The sequence below is a fragment of the Parasteatoda tepidariorum genome, chromosome 9 (genome assembly GCF_982258835.1).
Source record: "Parasteatoda tepidariorum strain Cologne lab strain chromosome 9, Ptep-v5.0, whole genome shotgun sequence".
Taxonomy (NCBI): Eukaryota; Metazoa; Arthropoda; class Arachnida; order Araneae; family Theridiidae; genus Parasteatoda; species Parasteatoda tepidariorum.
The window spans coordinates 50549243-50569988 of record NC_141763.1 but is presented as its reverse complement, the minus strand read 5'-3'; the positions used below and the strand labels follow the sequence as shown (position 1 = coordinate 50569988).

General features: G+C 28.3%; 1 protein-coding gene across 1 annotated transcript in view; it reads left to right on the top strand.

The window, feature by feature from the left end:
• Positions 1-20746, top strand: part of LOC107447617 (tyrosine-protein phosphatase non-receptor type 13) — a 167913-nt gene that overhangs the window by 23481 nt on the left and 123686 nt on the right. The window contains exons 13-18 of the mRNA XM_087151783.1: positions 251-392; positions 11129-11420; positions 14271-14321; positions 15687-15907; positions 15991-16082; positions 16165-16279. Coding sequence (XP_087007909.1) covers positions 251-392; positions 11129-11420; positions 14271-14321; positions 15687-15907; positions 15991-16082; positions 16165-16279 — 913 coding nt within the window. The remainder of the gene's footprint in view (positions 1-250; positions 393-11128; positions 11421-14270; positions 14322-15686; positions 15908-15990; positions 16083-16164; positions 16280-20746) is intronic.

Below are 20746 nucleotides of genomic sequence, written 5' to 3'. Positions count from 1 at the left end.
TTTGGTAACATAGGCAATATTTTTTTTCTAAGTATCTAAACCTTGTCCAAAACTTGCTTGTTCTTATTTGCTAAACTTACATTATTATTTTATAATATTATGATTTTTTTATTAGTTGTGCAAGTTTTATTATATAACAATTTAGTATTTAATTGGCAGATTTTAATAATTTTATTTAGGAAATAAAATAAATTGTTGATTGAAATTGGTTGCTAAAGTAGCTTGTTTGTATTTTTTATTATCTGTTTAGGTGGTGAATATACATTTTTAGAGAAAAAGCAAAGAATTAGAGATTTGCTTCGTTACGATGCAAATTCCACTATATTTTCTAACAACATGATGCAGCTTTATCTACGAGTGAAATTTTATATTGATGACATTCATCTTATGAGGTAATTTTTATTTTGCACATTTATTTTGTCTGTAAACAATCATTCTCTTCTTAACTGAAAATAAATTTTTGTTGTATTTGTTTTAGAACCGGTGTGTCAAGAAGACAAGTTTATTTACAACTGTTTCAAATATATAAACTGACATATTCAAAAAAATTTGAACCAATCACATACAAGAGGAAAAGTTATCCTCTATTCCAGGGCTCGAAAAAACCCAGAAATTTTACTCGTCCCCGAGGACGGCTTGTCCAACAATGTACCCGTCCTCCTTTGAAACTAACCCGTCGCTTCTAAATAAATAAAAATATAATTTTCTCTTATTTATTACAAACATTTACATAAATTGCACAATGAATTAGTAGTTACTAGGATTACAAATACTAGGATTACATTATGCAGTAATATGCATTACATTATATAGTATATACTAGGTTACTAATAGTAACCTAGTATTTCCTTTGTGAAATAATTTAAATGACAAAGGTCAAGTTATCTGGAATGTCAATTTATCCGAGGGTACTGCATTTTTGAAATGAATCAAATATCACGTTTGCCAGTTCCACAATCAAGCCAATGATTTACAGAGGTTTCTGCATAGAAATCTGAAAGGGGTTTTCCATTTAGGTAGTTGTTCATAACTGAGCTAAACGCTTCTTGTTTAAGACCAGTACGTAATGTAATTCATTGTAATTATTGTAAGTTCATTGCTAAAAGCCTCTTTCAACCGCTGCAGTACTCCCAGACAGAGAAAACATCAATTCCACCATGAGCAGTATGTTGCTGTATTTCTAGATTAGAGGGTCATTTTAGAAGTGAGGCGCTAGATTCTTGTAAGATAACAAAAATTGGAAATGTATCACGAACATTAACGGGAAAATGGCCGTCCGCGCGGACGTCGGATTCTAGAAATTTGTTGTCCGCGGGAAATTTTTGACCGCCGAGGACGGGCGTGTTAAATACGGTGATATGATCTTTCAGATCTCGGGGGTTTCATTCATTACAAAACGCCTTTAACATAAAATATATTTAATAACAAGAAGGATGATGATGATGTTACAGTGTTATGGAGGAAAACTGTGTAGAAACTAACTGATTTTACATTGCTGCGCAGAGCGCCATCTATTGAGTATTAGAAATAATTAATATGGAGAAATAAATAATATTAACACACTTCCCCCCGATGAACTCTTAGTTCATAACAATTTAGTCATTTCATATATTAATCAAAGTTATTTTTCTCAAATGTAAGGTACCAATATTTAAAATATAATATAATCTTACCCTTTACAATATGAGCCCTTCTTAATTATATAAAGATTATAATGCAATAATATTAATTGAATTCTTAAAATAATATGTTTTATGAGCATTAGTTCAAACCTTTAACAAATAAATGAAATTACCTTAACCTTATAAATGAAATTATAACCTTATAAATGAAATTATTGAAATTTAAGTAAATATCAATTGATGAAATTAAATTATCATATCATGAATAATAAATCAAGCAATTTTCACAACACAAATTCTTTCACATGCAAAATATTTCAATTTTAAACAAACATGCATTTAAACAAGAGAATATATATGTATGCATATTTTCTTTAAATCAAAGAAGTTCAAATAATATCTTAAGATAAACTTAATTTGTAAGTTAAATGAATATCTTAAGTAATATTGTAAAATAAAATGTTCAAATAATAATAAATGTGAATTTAAAGTTCAAATAGAATGTTCATATTAATTTAATTGTCCACTTCTAAATTATATAATAAATTTATAGGACGTTTTATTATTGACGTATCTGTTTTCAAAGCACATGCTCTTATTTTGTTATCACGTCCTTGAAATGTTTCCACAATTTTTCCAAGTTTCCACATGCTCCTTGGAAGTTTGTTATCATGAATCAAAACAATATCATTTACCTTAAAATTTTGATTACCTTTATCCAAATTTACATAATTGACAGCTCTTAAATTTAAAAGATAATCCCTTTTCCATTTCTTCCAAAATAGATTTATAAGTCTTTCTCGATATTTAAATTTTTTAATTATCATTTTTTTGTCAATCATGCAGTCAATACCGGATAACTTGACTGACGGTAAACTTATTAATCGTCTTCCAAGTAGCATGTGGGATGGCGTTAGAGGAAAAGTTTCTGGAGAATCTGTAGTCACGTAAGTAATAGGCCTCGAGTTAATCACAGCTTCTATTTCACATAGTACTGTTTCGAGTTCTTCACTAGATAAAGATGTTTTCCTCAGTAATTTCCGAAGAATGATTTTCATTGAACGAACCATTCGCTCGTAGAATCCACCCCACCAGGGTGCTCTTTCAACGATGAATTTCCACATTATTCCTTTTGAGGAATAAAACTCACTCACTTCAGAACTGCTCAAAATAGTCCACATTTTTTTCAATTCAAACTCTGCTCGTTTGAACGTCTGAGCATTGTCTGAATAAATTACAGAACACAGTCCTCTTCTGGAAATGAAGCGACGAAAAGCAAGTAAAAATGCTTCAGTTGTTAAACTGGAAACAATTTCCAGGTGTATCGCTCGTGTAACTGCACAGGTGCATAGCATGATGTAAATCTTACTGTCAGAATCTTTCACAAATAAGGGTCCAGCAAAATCCAGGCCAGTAACTGAAAATGGAGGTGACTGTTCTATTCTGTCTTTAGAAAGAGGAGCCATAATTTCTCTTCCTGATCGAACATTGAATCTCTTACATAAGACGCATCTTCCAATTATTGACTTAATAAATTGCCGACCTTTCGGAATCCAAAACTTCTCTCGTACCTGCGTTAGTGTGTCTGAAATACCAGAGTGTAGGGTCTTTTCGTGTGCTTCCTTCACTATCAGTTCTGTAAATTTAGTTTTTGATGGTAATAGTATAGGATGTTTTTCATAATAGTTCAAATTGGAGTTCTGTAGTCTTCCACCCACAAGTAGAATCCCTTTGTCAGAAATGAACGGATTTAAGTCTCTGATTTTTGAGCACTTCTGTAAATGTTGTCCTTCCTTTAAGCAATCTATATCCTTACTGTAGTTCTTTGCTTGTACGTGTCTCAACCAAAGGTTTTCAGCTTCTTCTAATTCTTCTGCAGTTAAATCATTTTTGATTCTATCTTCTTTCTTCACTCTCAAATTTGTTATAAATCTTCTAATCCAGGCTGTTATTCGGTAAACCTTCTTAATAGAACTAAATTTGTGGATATCGAAAATTGAATCGTGAACATTATTTTCACTTCCATAATTAACTGCAATAAATTTCGATCTCTTTTCTTCATCTACATCTGCTCTTCTAAAATTTTCTTCATTTTTCGGCCATTTTTCTTCGCTTAATGTCAACCATGTTGGTCCATTAAAAATAATTGCACTTGAGAGCAAATCATTAGCACTGCATCCTCTTGATATGATATCAGCTGGATTATCGTTTCCCTTTATGTACTTCCAATTAGAAGGATCTGTTAAAGTTTGGATCTCACTTACTCTGTTTGAAATAAATGTCTTCCACTGATTTGCATTTCCTCGAATCCAACTAAGGGCTATGGTTGAGTCAGAATATAGTATATAGTTGTTATTTATTTGAAACACTTTCCTTAAAGTATCCAATAATCTGGAACCTATAAGAGTGGCCATCAGTTCTAATCTTGGTAGACTCAACTTCTTCAATGGTGCAACGCGTGCCTTTGAAGTAACAAAGCTTACGCAAAAATTTTGATTTCTTTCATATCGAATATATGCAATCGCTCCATACGCCTTCTCACTTGCGTCACAAAATATAATTATCTTATAATTCCCTACTTCGGAACAGCTATCTTCTTCATGAAAATAATATCTTGGTAGTGAAAGTTCCTTTAATACATTTACTTCCTTATACCATTTTTCCCATTTCAGTCTTAAAATGTCTCCGAATTCCTCATCCCATTCTAAGCCTTGTTCCCATATTTCTTGAAGAAGAATTTTAATTCTAATCGTGAATGCTGTTATATATCCCATTGGATCAAATAATTTCGATGATATGCGTAATACGCTTCTCTTAGTATTTTTCACATTTTCCAAAGAGTCAATTAAAGAACTTAAATCTAAATTAAATTCATCCCTTAAAGTATTCCAAATTAATCCTAAAACCTTTAAAGGTACTGTTTCTTCACTAGGATATTTTTCAAATTTCGTGTCTTGCCATTTTTGGCATAACTCCTTAGAATTACTCTTCCACTTCCTAAGATTTATTGATGCATCCTTTAATATTAATTTAGTGTCCCTGGATAATAGTAGTCCATCTTCAATCGTATTTGTACCAGTAATAAGATCGTCGACATACAAATTTTCATTTAAAACCTTACACGCCAAAGGATGAGATTCTTTATAATTTTTGATATGATACTTTATTGTTCCAGCCAGTAAAAATGTTGATGATTTTACTCCGAAAGTTACGGTTCTATTGCGAAAAACCTCAATTTTCTTGGGAGGGAATTGCTCTGACCAAAGAAATCTAAGATAGTCCCTATCATGTTCATCAATTAGCAATTGTAGGAAAGCCTTTTCACAATCAGCAATTATTCCTATCTTAAACTCGCGAAATTTTAATAGTAAAATTAAAAGATTGGGGTTTAGATTGGGACCCGATAATAAGTTATCATTTAGAGAGTAGCAATTTTTTTCTTTAGCCGAAGCATCAAAAACTATCCGTAACCTTGTAGTTTGTTTATCATTTCTAATTACTGGATGATGAGGTAAGTAATAAACCATATTTGGAACTATTGATTTATCATTAACAGGTTCTATTATTCCTTCCGATAATTGTTCTTTAAAAATACTAGCATAATTATCAAGCAAAGAAGGATTCTTATTAAAACGCGATGTTAAACTACTTAACCTTCTTTTAGACAAATTAAAATTGTCAGAAATGTTTACCTCATCTTTAAATGGTAATTTACGTATTTGCCATCCTGAAGTTTTATATTTTGTTCAAACTGTTTTAAAGTTTCTTGCTCTAAAGGTGTATTCTGAATTTTATCATTTATGCCTAAGCTTTCAATATCCCAAAATTTCCGTAACTGTAAATTTATATCATCACAAGAATTATTTTCATTAGTTAATTCCTCACAATTAAATTTTTCCTTACAATAACATAAATTTTCAATGATAGAGTCATTTTTTAAATCTGAATGAGTAATCCCAGTTACGCTTCCGCCGAGTAATGTTTCGACATAAAACAAATCTTTAGTCAACTCCTTTATGTACCCAGTGTGGAGTTTCCAATAATAATCTGCTCCAATTAATATATCAATGGAATTTATTCCTTTCGAAAGGCATAAATCAGTAAGCGCAAAATCCTCAAGCAGCAACTTTATTTTATTATTATGCGGTGGGAAAGAAGCACGTGTTATGGTACTTGAAACCAATAATTCGAACTCTGACCTTCGAGTAGGATATTTTTTATTGCTTATACTCGCCTTTACTATATCAAATGTTTTTTCTTGTGGTTCACGGCTTCCAAAAGTATAAACTAATAAATTTTCCTTTCTTATTATCGGGAGATTAAGCTTTTGAGCTAATTCTCTAGTAATGAATGACCTCATCGATGCGGAATCAAATAAAATATTTATCTCCTGCGTTTTATCTGCCAAATGTAAATTCGCAACACATGTTTGTAAGAACACTGATTGAAATTCCCCCTTTTGTCCCTCTTCGACATGAGAAACGCTGGCTACAACTGTATTTTTTTCTGCGGTTTCTTGCGAACTTTCATTTTGAGTTTTCGGAATTCCAAAACAAATTATTTCGTGATGAGATTTACTATTACATTTTTTACAAGGACTAATTTTACTCCTACATTGTGAACTTAAATGTGATTTACGGAAACATTTAAAGCAACGACCTTCGCGCATTAATCTATCTCTTTTTTCAGAAACCGACATTTTTTCACAAATAAATGAATCATGTTCTGATTTACAAAATACGCAATTAAATTTTACATTAGTAGCCAATGCTGAAGCTGTGGGAATATTCGATCTGAACTGTTTTTTGTTATTTATTACTTCCCTGGAATTATAATAATTATAGTGTTTATTTTTCTTAGCATTATCATGGAATAATGTAGATGATTCGCGTACTTGAATTTCTTCCTTAATAAATTGAATTAATTCCGATACATTAAATTCTGATTTTGATTTTCGTTTGCGGTTGTATTCTAAAGTTAAATCTTCTGGTATTAGTTTTAATAATATAGGGCATAATAAGTGTCCATATGTTCCAGAGACTACATTTAAGCTTTCTAAAGATCTAATGTTTACTTCTAAATTATCATATAAATTCCGTAATGCTCTAATATCACTAGAATTTTTTACGGGATCAAGATTTAATAGACGATTCATATGACTATTAATCACTAAATCTTCCCGCCCAAATCTATCTTTTAACAATTCTATACTTTTGATATAATTTTCTTTAGTCAAAGCAAACCCTTTAATAGCATTTAATGCAATTCCACCCAATAAACTCTTTAAATAAGTAAATTTTTGTATCTCAGTTAAACTTTCGTTTTCATGGATCGCGATTTCAAATTGATTCCAAAATTCAAGCCATAATGTTGTTTCTCCGTAAAATTTGTTTATGCTTAGTTTTGGGAGTTTAACTGCATTACTTATTTCTGGAACAAATTTAGATTGTGCGCTGTTAAATGATTCTTCTCCTCCTCTACTTTCTTTATTGTTTTCTTTCAAAAATCTTGCGATTCGAGATTGCCACTTTATTATTTTTTCCGAATATTCTTCAATTCCAGTAATTTCATTTTCTATTTCCTCACTTTCAATTAGTGGTTCAATTCGATTATTTATTGCTTTTAAACTTTTATTTTTATCAATTAACTGTTCCTTATAATCTATTAATTCTTCGATCTTTTCTTTAGTTTCAACATTATCATCATTCATCAAATTTTCAATTTTTGTTATTAATCGAGTTGTTAAAGAGCGAATTGTTTTTCTTTTATTTTTCAAATCATCGTATGAATCCATTATTTAAATCAAGTGCACTCACCTTTAATCAAATTCTTAGCTCCAGGTTGGTGCGCCAATCTTAGATACGGTGATATGATCTTTCAGATCTCGGGGTTTCATTCATTACAAAACGCCTTTAACATAAAATATATTTAATAACAAGAAGGATGATGATGATGTTACAGTGTTATGGAGGAAAACTGTGTAGAAACTAACTGATTTTACATTGCTGCGCAGAGCGCCATCTATTGAGTATTAGAAATAATTAATATGGAGAAATAAATAATATTAACAGGGCGGACGGGCTGTTTTTCGAGCCGTGCTCTATTCTATTTTTAAATGAAATAGCCAAATGGGTTTTCGTTTATTTTTCATTTTAGGATGCAATATTTGTAAACCATTAAGATATTTATAAAATATCTCTGCGTAATTAAGTACTTACTTTTGAGTATAATTACTATGGCTCAAACTAGCTATGTACTGTGTACCCGTAAAGATTTCAACTTGCAAAAGAATATCCCTATCTGGTATCAGGAGCCCAGACTCAGAAGACCTAGTACCTGGATCCGGTCAATTTTACTAGGTATCCAGAGCTAGGAAACACTGTTTTATGTTTGAGACAACCTTATACAGATTAATAGTAACCTTAAAACTATTCATAAAGATAATTATTGTTTTCAAGATCTTTGTATTCTAATAGTTTCTTAATTCTTTAAGCTGAAATAACAGTTTAGGCACTTCATATTTTACTGATGAAATTTTAATTCAAGGAAACATTCCATGTTGCTCAAAAGAAAGTCATACAAATTTAGTAATATATTTCTGAAAACTTTTTTATGATAGTTAAATAAATGAAATCTTTACCTGTGTTCATAGAAAGATTCAATTTTCCCTGCTTACTTGAACCAGGAAAAAAGTTTGAACCTATTACTTCTCATTGTTTAAACTTTAAATGTAGGTACAAACATTTTCTGCTAGTAAAATTTGATAAATATCTGGACCTAATATAATTCTAATTAGTTATGCAATGCATCTTACTGAAATTACTGTAATCAAACAAAAAGTACAGGATTTGTTCAAAAAATTCTTTTTGACCTTTTTTTTCCAGGAGGGGAATATATATATATAACGTCGTTACCGAGTGGAAGGATTAAAACAGGTCTTCGGTCGGGAAGGAGGGTACAAAATTTATTTATTAATTATTAGAACAGAGCAGTCATGAAAATATGTAAAAGTGCACACGAAAACTTGCCCTCCTTGGTTATATGTTAGGGAAAATCTTGCAAAGTAAAATCCGTAAAAAAAAGTAGCAAAGTAAAATGTCTTAATTTAGGGAAAGAGGGAAATCTTAGTAGTTGCTATTGGTTTATGAAATAGATCGAGCATTTCCCACACAGAGCAAAGGGAAATATGTCCTTCTTTTAATTAAATGCACACTTGAGCCAAAAATAGATTTAAGAACAGGATGTGGCTTTTAAAAGTGTGAGAAAGTATTTCGATTAGAATAATTAATTAGAATAACATAAAAATCAATTGAAGCTTTTTATGTTACATCCCCCCTCGCCAAAAATGTTTAATTACAATAATAAATTTTAAAAATTATCCATTTGCAAAATCTTCCCTCTGATAGAAGCACAATTAAAATGAAAAATATCAAATTTGTAATGTTGACAATATATAAAAGTAATATAAATTATAAAACATTTACATATGTTCTCATTGTAAAAATTTTAACACAATCAAAAATCTGTAGTAGCATTATCAGCAATTTTAGGATTTTCATTTTCAACAATTTTTTTGACTTAACAGTTTTTTCAGTTTCAAAAGTATTTTGTTTAAAGATCACATTACAGTTATTCTCCAAGAAGTATTCCTTATAATACCAATTTATGTTAACTCTTCAATCATGATGACAAAAATTTATAAACATTTGTTAGATATGTGTAATTTAAAATGTAAAACACAAAATACAAAAAAAAAAAACAGTTTTACAGGAGAAATTTCAATCTGAAATTAGATTTGAGTTTTGTTTACCTTGTTAGAAAACAAAATAAAAATTTTTAAAAAAAATTGACACAGTGGTTGTTATTGTGAAGTCCAAGATTTCAGTATTGTCTTTATTTCACTTAATTTATTATTTACCTTTCATATTTGTCTCCTTAATAGCAAAATACTTGAAAATTTCCTGAAATTAGGAATTTATTAATTTTCTTGGATTTGCACAATTCTGTTAACATGATTTTGACATTGTTACGCACCATTATCATATTTAGTCTCAAGAATATTAGAAAACACAAGATCATTTTCAATTCTGCTATTTGAAATTATTATTTTTTTTATATAAATATATTTATTTATTTATTTATTTTTTTTAATGTCCAAAATTTGCCTTCTGTAACATTTTTTCTTTTCTTTTTCTCTCTTATTTTTCTTTCTACTTTCTTTATATTTATACTTTTCTTTCTACATTTTTTTATACTTTAATTTTCTTTCTTGGTATTTTTATTGCAATTATTAACCCGGATTTCAGGAAATATGTGTAAAGACAAATTGCTTTTTTAATCAGAAAAGGTGATCAGTCTTCTCAGATTTTACATTACAACCCGTTTAACACAATTTATCACTAATTGAAATCCAAAACAAACTTTCAAATTTAATATGGTATTAAGGTAAATCAGTTTTTAATTTTTGACTGATCTAGCTATTTTCCTTATTTTTAATCTAAAGTGCAAGTTTGGTTAATTTGCAAATTACCTTTTATTTATTTATTTTTTTCATTTATATCTTTCTTTCTTTTTGGACATAATTTTTTTTTTTCAAAAATTTTAGTTTGGATATTTTTTAAAGTAATTTTTGTGTAGAGATCTTAATTGGTTATTTAATTTGTCACAATTGTGTGTTAGAAAATTCAAATATTTTATTTCTATTTCTTACGTGCTTTTGAAGTGAATTTGGTTACTAATACTTTTCAATTTGTGTTTGATCATTTTCCTATCTGTATGCTGGAATTGTCACTCAGCAATAAGAGACTTTGTTTTTTTATGGACATATCTGAGCTACAACTGAGCTATGAACTAATTACCAACATTGGATTCAAGCATTAATGTTTGGTTACTCATTTCTCGTCGAATTAACGAATTAATCGCATTTCTCAAGGTGACGAATGCTTATCTCTGGCCCTGAATAATATAGCTAAGTTTTGATTATTTTTCAATAAAGAATAAATTTATTTCTTTGTAAAAAATATTTATACTTCATCTTTTTAAAATTTCGAATATTTGGTATTTAACTACAGTAGGGAACCGATTATCCAGAACGATCGGGACCATCGCTATTCCGGATAACTGATTTTTCCGGTTTTCTGAATCGTTACAAAAAGCCGTTTTTTTATTGTTAAACCCAACTAAAAATAGAAAAATATTTAGAAATAATCTTAAAAAGAAGAAAAAACGATGAAGTAATACACTAATGATTATTTCTAAAATGATGGTAAGGTAAACATCTTTCAAAAAAGAAAGAAAAATCCTAAAATCTTATGAGGAAAAAAAAATTTTTTTTTAAAAATAGCGGGAAAATTTATCGAATTTCGTTCCGGTTTTTTAGTTTTCTGATTTCTGGATAACGAGTTCTGTACTGTATTTAGCCAAAATCACTATTTGGTACATCCCTTGTTGAAATATGTTATAATTATGAAATATTTGTTTTGTGATTTTTTTATTTTTGTTATTAGGACTATGAAACTGCGACATCTTTTCTATCTTCAACTGAGAAGGGATTTTCTGGATGGTCATTTTTATTGTGATAATGATTTAGCTTTTAATCTCGGCTCCATAGCATTACAATCTGAGTTTGGAAACTATGACTCTTCTGTTCATGGAAAAGAGTATTTTCTGTTAGAACATTACTTGCCTTTCTCTATCATTAAACAGTTTAATAGAAATGATGCAAAAATCAAGCTTTCTAGACAACATGATTTGTTGAAAGGAGTCTCAAAACAAATGTCAGAGTTGAAATTCATTCAGGTATCTAGAACTTATTAAATTAGGTGTAAAATATTTTTTTTAATAAAATTATTGAGTGATTTGGATTGTTGATATTTTCTGAAATGTATGTTTTTAAAAAATGTCTTTCATAGCAAGCAAAATTAACATTTCATAAACCTTACTAAAAAGATGTGAATAAATGACTCAAAATAGTATTGAAAAGATTATTTTTTTATTGTTTAAGGTTTTTTATTATTGATTTTTGGGTTAACCTCCGACATTTGAGATTTTTACAAAATATATTTTTTTAGTGATGTTGAGCAAAAACAAAAATTATTAAAACAAATAGATATTTTAATAAACCTTTATTAGAACTTAAGAACAAGACCATATGACCCCCAGATCAGTTGTTTCATGTGTTTGCTGAAATTTTTTATATGTACAGGGATGAGATTTTTCCGCTTTTTAGCGGATTTCCGCTTTTTTCACTTTTATCACTTGAATTTCAGCTTTTTTGTCAAAAATTCAGATTTTTCTAAAAATTTCACTTTTTTTTTATAAGTATTCCGCTTTTTCAGAAAATTCACTGATTTTCAAAGAGAAACAGAAAATTCAAACTAAATAGCAGCTACCAAACCTTTCTCATTTTTACTTATTTTAGCTATTTTCTCTCCTTTTACTCACAGCAGATAAGATTTTCCGAATTTTTTACCCGCCCTCCAGATAGATCCGATTTTTGTAGTTCAAACGACGCTCCTTCTGACAAGCCTTTTAGAGGTCCCAAGCCTGGAATCTGCTAATATCTCGATCTTATTCACACGATTTTAATATCAAACATAGCTTTTCATATTTGCGTGTTGCGATTCTGATTCACGTGTTTTAAGTATTGTATATTGCGATTCTTATTAAGGAGACTTAAAAATCCGATATTGTGATTCGTATTTACGCCTTTTTAAAAACCTATGTAGCGATTCGTATTCACACAAGTTTAAAATTCAATGTCTTGATTTGCTCATGCGGTTTATAATATCAAACATTGATTTTCGTATTTATACGTTATTTTAAAATAAGGCATTGTGATTCGCATTCACGCATTCTAAAAATTCAGAATTCTTATTTATGCAACCTAAAAATTACGCATCATGATTCGTATTTGCGCGATCTAAAAATTATGAATTATGATTTGTATTTATGCGTTTTAAAAATTCTATATCCCAGTTTGTATTTTCTCATGTTCAAAATCGTATATCTAGTTTCATATTCATGTGATTTCAAAATTCATAATTGTTATTCATATTCACGCAATTTTAAAATCAACTATCACGATTCTTGTAAGAAGTAAATCTTTTTTAATTAGTTGCTATAAAGGTGACTGTTTTTCTAACGACGATTATTAGTATATGTAAGTGTTACAACATCAGAGAAACTGGAAGGGAATATATTCAAAACTTACATTCTGTGCTTGCAAAGAAGAAAAAATAGGATTTGTCACAAGATGTTTGAAGATGGACTAACGACTAAATATAGCAAACAAAAGCAATCACTTAAAAAGGCATTTAATTAATTTATTTATTTATTGGAAAAAGAGTTAACTCATCATCAAAATTTTATTTATAATTGCTGTTATTTATGCTATAAAATGCAAAATTCTTATCAAATAAAAAACAATTATCTAAACAGTTGCTGATTGTCATGTAATTTTTCAAACTAAAATAGCAATTTTTGTATGTTAAGGAGTTACTATATATTTATTTCTACTTCACTGTTATTGATATGTTTCAAAGGGCTCTAGTTAGATTAGACTATAATATGAACATAATGATTCGGTCCATTGTTAAAGTTTTTTTTTTCCAATATAATTTAAAAAGTAATATTACTGATATATTTGCTATAAATCACATAACAGTATTTATTAAAAGAAATGAAATATTAATGTATATTCTCAGTAGTTTTAATTTGCTAAACCAGGTAGTTTTTCAAGTAATAATTGTCTCTTATGTGAACTGAGGAAAAATATAATTTCCAGCTTTATTTTTTCAATTGGTAATTTTTATTTTCACTAAATGTTAAGTATCAATGTAATCATTTATATAATAATAGATTAGTACACAATTGCATGTCAACACATTATTTATTACCTTAAACTGTCTGGATTTTATTATTAAAGGATTGCGCTTGCGTAAAATTTACTATCGTGGAAATTCAGCTTTTTTGCCTTTTGGCTAATCTCATCCCTGTATGTAGAGATGAGCAAAAGAATTTTAGATACCAGTTTATTAATATATTAATACATTACCTTTGCTATCACTAAAAAAAATCTTTTCTGATACTATGGAAATTCCATATCAGTTGGTCGTTATGTTTTACATTGTGCTTAGTCTCCTTATGTTAAAATTTCTTTATTAAAATTATTTATATTAAGTAATTTTGTAAATTAATTTTTACTAAAATTTCAATTTTACTAGAAATGAAATAATTAGTTTAAACTATTGCTCATTAGAAATGGTACAAAAAAAAAAGTCTTTACAATATCATTTATATTTATATAAAAATTGTTATTACTGAGAATTCCTTAACCTTGGAAACCTCGGTTAAGGAAGGAAACCAGATTTTTTTAGAATCAAATTCAAATGAGTTTGATATTCATAAAAGCTGAAAAGTGAATGCTTATCTTTTTCAATAAAAGTCCTCTCTTCATATTTTGCTTCTAGTTTTAATTAAGATAATAAATGGATGCTGACATACTTGACCTTTAAAAGTATCAATTTTTATTAAATTTCTTGTTCTATCTTCTATAAAAACTTGCTATTTAGATGAATTTTTTTTGCTATTTAGATGGAAATTTTAAAAAAAATTCAATATAATGAAAAATTTTTATATCTTTTTTAGGCTTATATGAAGTCTCCTGAGTATGGCAGTCATTTTTATAAAGTTTATCAGGTATTCATAGCTTTTTGATTTATTGTTTATAGAAAATGAATTTGATTTTTCATATTTATAAACTTCTTTCCAGCTATTATTCTTATATATTCCCATATATCATTAGTGCTTTATTTTTTTTTATATCATATGCTTTATTTTGCCTCAAAATATAAATTTATAATAAAAATATATACTTAAGCATACCTAATCAACATTCATGTTATTTTTAGCATTATAATCTGGTAAAACAAGTCTTAACTCAATGCTCTTGATCGAATTGTAAACTTTGGCCAGGCATTTAGATTGGTTTTAGATCACTCTATGTTTTAATTTTTTTTAATAGAAACTAAAGTATTTTCACTTATTTATATTATTTTTCTCTTCTTTAATTTGCTTGGTGTTAGTTTAATTTTTCAGATACCATTACTAATTCATCTGTGGTATTTATAACTGATTTCACTAATTTCAAAACCCTGAAATTTTAATCTAGTGTTTTGATAAATACTTACAAAGTGTAGTACGAATCTAGATCTTCTATCTTTTCAATGCCTCAAAGAAGAAGAAAAATTCTTTTTAAATTTCCATTGCTCCAAATGTTACTAAACATTACAAAAATAACATTAAAACAATGTCAAATGTTAAAAAACTTGACAACTTAATTTTTTTCTCTCAATTACTTTAATATAGTCTCAATTTTACAAAAAATAGAGAAAAAATATTTAAAATTAAAGTCATGAAACTCTGCTCAAAGAAATACTATTTGCTGTGTTTACTTTTAGAAAATATATTGAAAACAAACCAAATGCGTGAAAAGACATATAAGTTGTTTACCTTTTTTATTTCACACTTACTACAAATTTAGCTTGTGACTTCAAGTGTGAGTAAGTAACTCACATTTAACTGTGTTTTAGTTTCAAATTAACAACTTAAATTGTGGAACTTATCTGGTCGCTTATTTCATGTTATAGCCAGTAAAGTTTTAGAACCCTCAATTATTATCCGTATAAATAATTACATTATGTTGTGAAAATACCATGGGAGGTTCTCATGGTCTTCCTTTCCATGTAACGCAAATGCAGATTAGCTTCATCAAAAAGTCCTCCACGAAGGCAAATTTCTCTCAATACTCGATCCAGGAGCTCCCTTGTCTTCTGGATTGGGTTCAAAATTACAAGGCTGCGGAGTTGAACATTAGTAGTCGCAAACACATAAAACTGGGTCGGCTGTTCAACAACGGTTATTAAAAATAAAAAAAAATAAGGATTTTAAATATATACATTAAGGTCTTAAGGAAAGATCCTGTATAGTCATAACATGCCAGTCACCAAAATTGTTTTTCTTTTTTTTTTTTAATTAATTAATTTATTTTTTACATCTTTGTAGGATAAAAGAAATCTGTCGTCAGCTGTTTGGCTAGGAATAAGACCAATTGGAATAGATGTGTATGACAACTTATCTGGTAAAAGGACTGTCACACAAACTTACTCGTGGCAAAATATTAAACGAATATCATTTTCTAAGAAATATTTTTGCATTGCTCCAAGTAATGAAAATCATTTTGGTAAACATGTTATCTATAAGTTTTACACTGCAGAATTATCCAGGTAAGATTTAGTTACTTTGTTTATCATTTCTATTTGAATATTTTTTTGATTCTCATACTTAAAATTTTTATCTTTTGTTATAGGAGTCAGTATTTGTTTAGTATGTCAATGGCTCATCATAAATTTTTCTTGAAGTTAAGATCAGTTTCTAAAGCGTCTGAAATATTTTCAGAAGGTAAGTTTTTATTTTTATTTTAGTAATGGTTATGATTTATGTTATGAAATTTTTCACCACATTTTTATGTATTTATTTGTAGATTTAGAGGAAGATCATTTATGTGATTGTTCAAAAATTGAAACCGAAAAGGAAATGGTTTGTGATCTTTATGACTCTCATGAAAATTGTCTATTGAATGAGAAAACAGTAAACAGGTAGAGTTAATTTCTTTTTTCTGTTTTTCTTTTTTTGAAGATTTATTTTAAGCATTTTGTTTTGTAATACAGTCGAACCTCGCTAACTCGAACCTCGATTTCACGAATTTTTCGATATCTCGAAGAAGAAAAAATTCCCTTCAGATTTCCTATACACTAAATGCTAAAAAAAACTTGATTTCACGAATTTTTTTTTTTCTTATCCCTCGATAACTTGAATTTTTTTCTCCATAAATAGTGTAGATTTTTTTTTCTGAAAATAAAAAAGTATTAAAAAAAAAAAAATAAAAAATTTTAAGAATAGAAAACCAATTCTCATAATGATAAACTTTTTAAAAAAAAATGGACATAAGGAAGTCAGTGGCATGGAATGATGTGTCTCTCTCTCTATGATAATGAATGGCTTCAAGAAGGCTGGATTCATTAAAGATCACGAAAGTAGTCAAATAATCAATATCGTTAATTCTGCTGAAAATTACACCGAAAATGATCGGGACAGATTGACTGGACTCATGACACTTGATGACTTGGAATTTTATAACTTTGTAAACGTAGATGATGCAGTAACAGTGTGTGGTCAGTAGCATGACAATGATATCATTGCTCAAACGTAAGCTTCTTGTGAACTATCAGAAGAAGAGGATGAGGAAATCGAAGATTTACCACCCAAAGCACTTTCCACCCAAGATTTACCACCCAAAGCACAAGCACTTTCTGCAGTGGACACTGTAAGGAGGTTTATTTGAGAGGCAGCCAAATATGTCAGAGGAGACATTTAAAGCTATAGTCCACTTAGAAAGTGCTGCAGACAAACTTTCTTACACATCTCTTAAGCAAACAACAATTGAATCTTTTTTTAAATGAAAGTGTAAAAAGTGTAAATAAGTTATGTAAAGAGCATTTTTCTTTATTCTACCATCGATAACATGCGATTTTCGATAATTCGAATTTTCGGTATCTCGAATTTTTTCTCCTCTCCCTTCAAGTTCGAGATATCGAGGTTTGACTGTATTTTAGTTGCAATTTAGTATCAAATATGCCAATAATTAAAGAGTAACTATTTTTTAAGCATCAAAGAATATACTCTTTTAAGCAAGTTTTATTAAATTTTTCATGATTAAATAAACATTTTGTGATCCAACCTGCTTTTAGTTTATTCTTGAAAACAAGTTGCGTTTATTGAAACATCAAAATTTATTATAAATTTTTTGGTTGGTCTAAATTTTGTAGTTAAAATAAAAATCCTTTTGATATTTTAAAATATTTTAATAAAAGTTCCAATGAGTACCTTCTTTAAATTTTATTTTATTAAATATTTTTAATAAGTTATTAAGTCATATTTGGAAAACTCCAAAATGAAAATAGCTGATCCAAATTTATTATTTGAGTAAAATGTCAAAAGAAAAAAAAAATTTTTTTAAAGTGTCCTGTGCTCTGAAGTTTGTGATTAAATATACTTTTTCTTTTATTAATAATTTGGTGTATGCTCATGATAGTATGAAATTATTATAATAACTTTGATTTTAAAATATATGCAGTTCTTATATCTGTTGAGGTAATCAGTGCATAAAAAGATTTAAAAATTATAATTTTACTTGTTGGGTACATTGCTGATATTTACTAATAAAAACTTTTTGTGCAGATAATGTCTGTATAGGGCGACACTGAGACAATAAAACCATTTGGTGCATAATTTTTATTAAACATATTTTTCATACTTTTTTTCAATTGTTTTTGTATTAATTTAGGTCAAAAGTATAAGCAAAAAATATCATTTTTAGCAGTGGTGGCTCAGGGGATAGAGCGTTTGCCTTCCAATGAGGTAAACCAGTTTCGAATCCCAGAAATGACAAGTCGATATGAATTCCGCATTCGGCTTGCACCGACTGATGCTGATATAAATATCCTCAGTGGTAGATCGATCATGGGTTGGAGTCCCCTTGCTGTCAGGCTAACCATGGGAGATTTTTGTGGCTATCCTCACTATGTAATGCAAATGTGGGTTAGTTCCATCAAAAAATCCTCCACGAAGGCAAATTTCTCCAAATACTCGATCCAGGAGTTCCCTTGCCTTCTGGATTAGGTTCAAAATTACAAGGCTACGGAGTTGAACATTGGTAGTCCAAAACCCAAAATTGGGTCGGCTGTTCAACAACAGTTATAAAATAAAATAAAATATGTAGCGTTTTCCTAATTTATGGTTATGAAATACAGCATGAAATATGGTATCTTTTTCTACATTAAAGGCAATCACGGCTCACTTCCAAACAATAATTTTTCAAATTTGCACTTATTGGTAATTATTTAGATATAAAAGAAACAGTTCTTCATCTTGAAATTTGCACTTATTGGTAATTATGTAGGTATAAAAGAAACAGTTCTTCATCTTGAAAATTCATCAATTTACAAAATCAGTTATTGATAACGTTTTGAATATGAATGAAAAAAAATATTCACAAGCATCTTTTTTTGAATTTTACATTTTAGTAATTTAATAATCAGATTTTTTTTTAGTAATTATTAGATTGTTTTCTTTAATTAAAAATTCCAAAATATATTTTGCATCAGAAAAATATAAAAGGGACATCGGTGTCCCATTTGCCTTAAGGCGGCACGGTACCAAAAAATAAATAACTGTTATTTTAAATTAAAAAGCTTAAAATACAAAAGATAATGAAAGAAATAACATGAAATAATACTTTTTGAAGAGAAATTCTTTTAAAAAGTCAGTAGTTAGTGTAATATTTCAAAAAAATTGAAATTTTTTAAACTTTTTAAAAACCCTAAGGCTTTTTCAAAAATAGACTTATTTAAAATTTTTTTTTTTGAAAATGTTAATTAAACATATTAACATAAAAATTTGCATGGAATAGTAAATATATGTGATAGTTATTTATTTAGAATTTTTTTTTCAATTTAGTACCAAAAAAATGCAAAAAAGTAACATTTTTTGACTTTAAGAATCATTTAAAAAAATTCTTTTAATCACAAAGCTTATTCCATACAAATTTTTAAAGAACATATATCTCAAAACACTCATAAAAAATTTTAGAGCTCTGAGTCATTTTTTAAAAAAGCCTTAGCATTTTGAATGCATTGAAATACCCCAAAATAGAAAGCTGAGAAAAAGGCATTTAAAGTTTTGAAACAAGAAAAAAATTTATTTAGAGAAATTGCATGCACAACTTGTATGCAAATAATTATTTACCATATATTTATAAGTACAAAAAACAAATTTGGAAGTTTAGAGTCTATTTATAACAAAGTTTTAGTAGTTTTTGCATACAATATAGTACCATAAAACTAAGAGTCGAAAAAATGATATTACTTCATTACAAGCAAGAAAACTATTTAACATATTTTTACTCAAATTTTTATAGATTATACTTGATATCAGTTGTTAACAAAAATTCAATGTTTTAAATCAAATATAATAAAACTAAAAATTTGAATTTTTAAATAAGTTTAATGTGTCTGAAAAATAATACTAAAATAAAATCAGATATTCACACAATTCACATAAATATTTTCGTAGCTTGATCCAGAAAAAATTATGAACTAGCAAGGAAAATTTTATATAATCTAATTATTAAGATATATTTTAAGATTTGTCAACAATTAAAGTATGTTATTTTTCTTAATTCCATTCATAAAAATGAATAAATAAAACACAAATTGGTGAATAGATCGCGACAGTTTTTCTCTAAAACGTTTCAGAGCACTTTGTTGATATGCAGTGCATGCTCGTTTTCTGCGTGGCATTTTAAAAAATATAAAACAAAAAGCAACAAATAAAAATATAACTAACTATTTAACAAAAAAATAACGAAGCGATAACAAAAAAGTATTCAAATATGGCCTTGAAAAAGACCGTTGTTGTAAAAAAACGTTGATAACCAGCTAGAAGCACTCTAAAAAAAAACAAAATAATCAATTAGATGTGTACACAGCATATGAAAAATATCTCTTGGTAACTTGCTTTAGCTTACAGCTTTTATCTACTAAAATCAAAATTAATTTATGGCATATTTTTGTTGCTAAAAACGCATGCATTGAATGTTTGTTTACATTGAGCCACGCCCCCTTTGACAGCTGTGAAGCGACAACAACTATTAAAAAATGTCATAACTTCTTTTAAAATCAAAGTATCGCTCTGAAATTTTGTACACATACTTAAAAATGTTCAATCTTTCAAAAAATGCAATAAAAAAAATATCGAAATTTTGGTCGAAAATTAAGTACTGTGCCGCCTTAAAGGGTTAAGGGACAGTAATAATTGTCTCTTCTATTATCTTGTTCCCTATTTGTGTTAAAATATGAATATCATGAAATAAAATTTTCAATTTTATTTAAAACAGTTAAGAATTTTTTTTTTGAAGGAAAATTAACATTAAAGGTTTATAGAATATATTTTGCAAATTCAAGTTTGCTACTAAAACAAATGTTTAGTACATTGTCCTAAAGTAT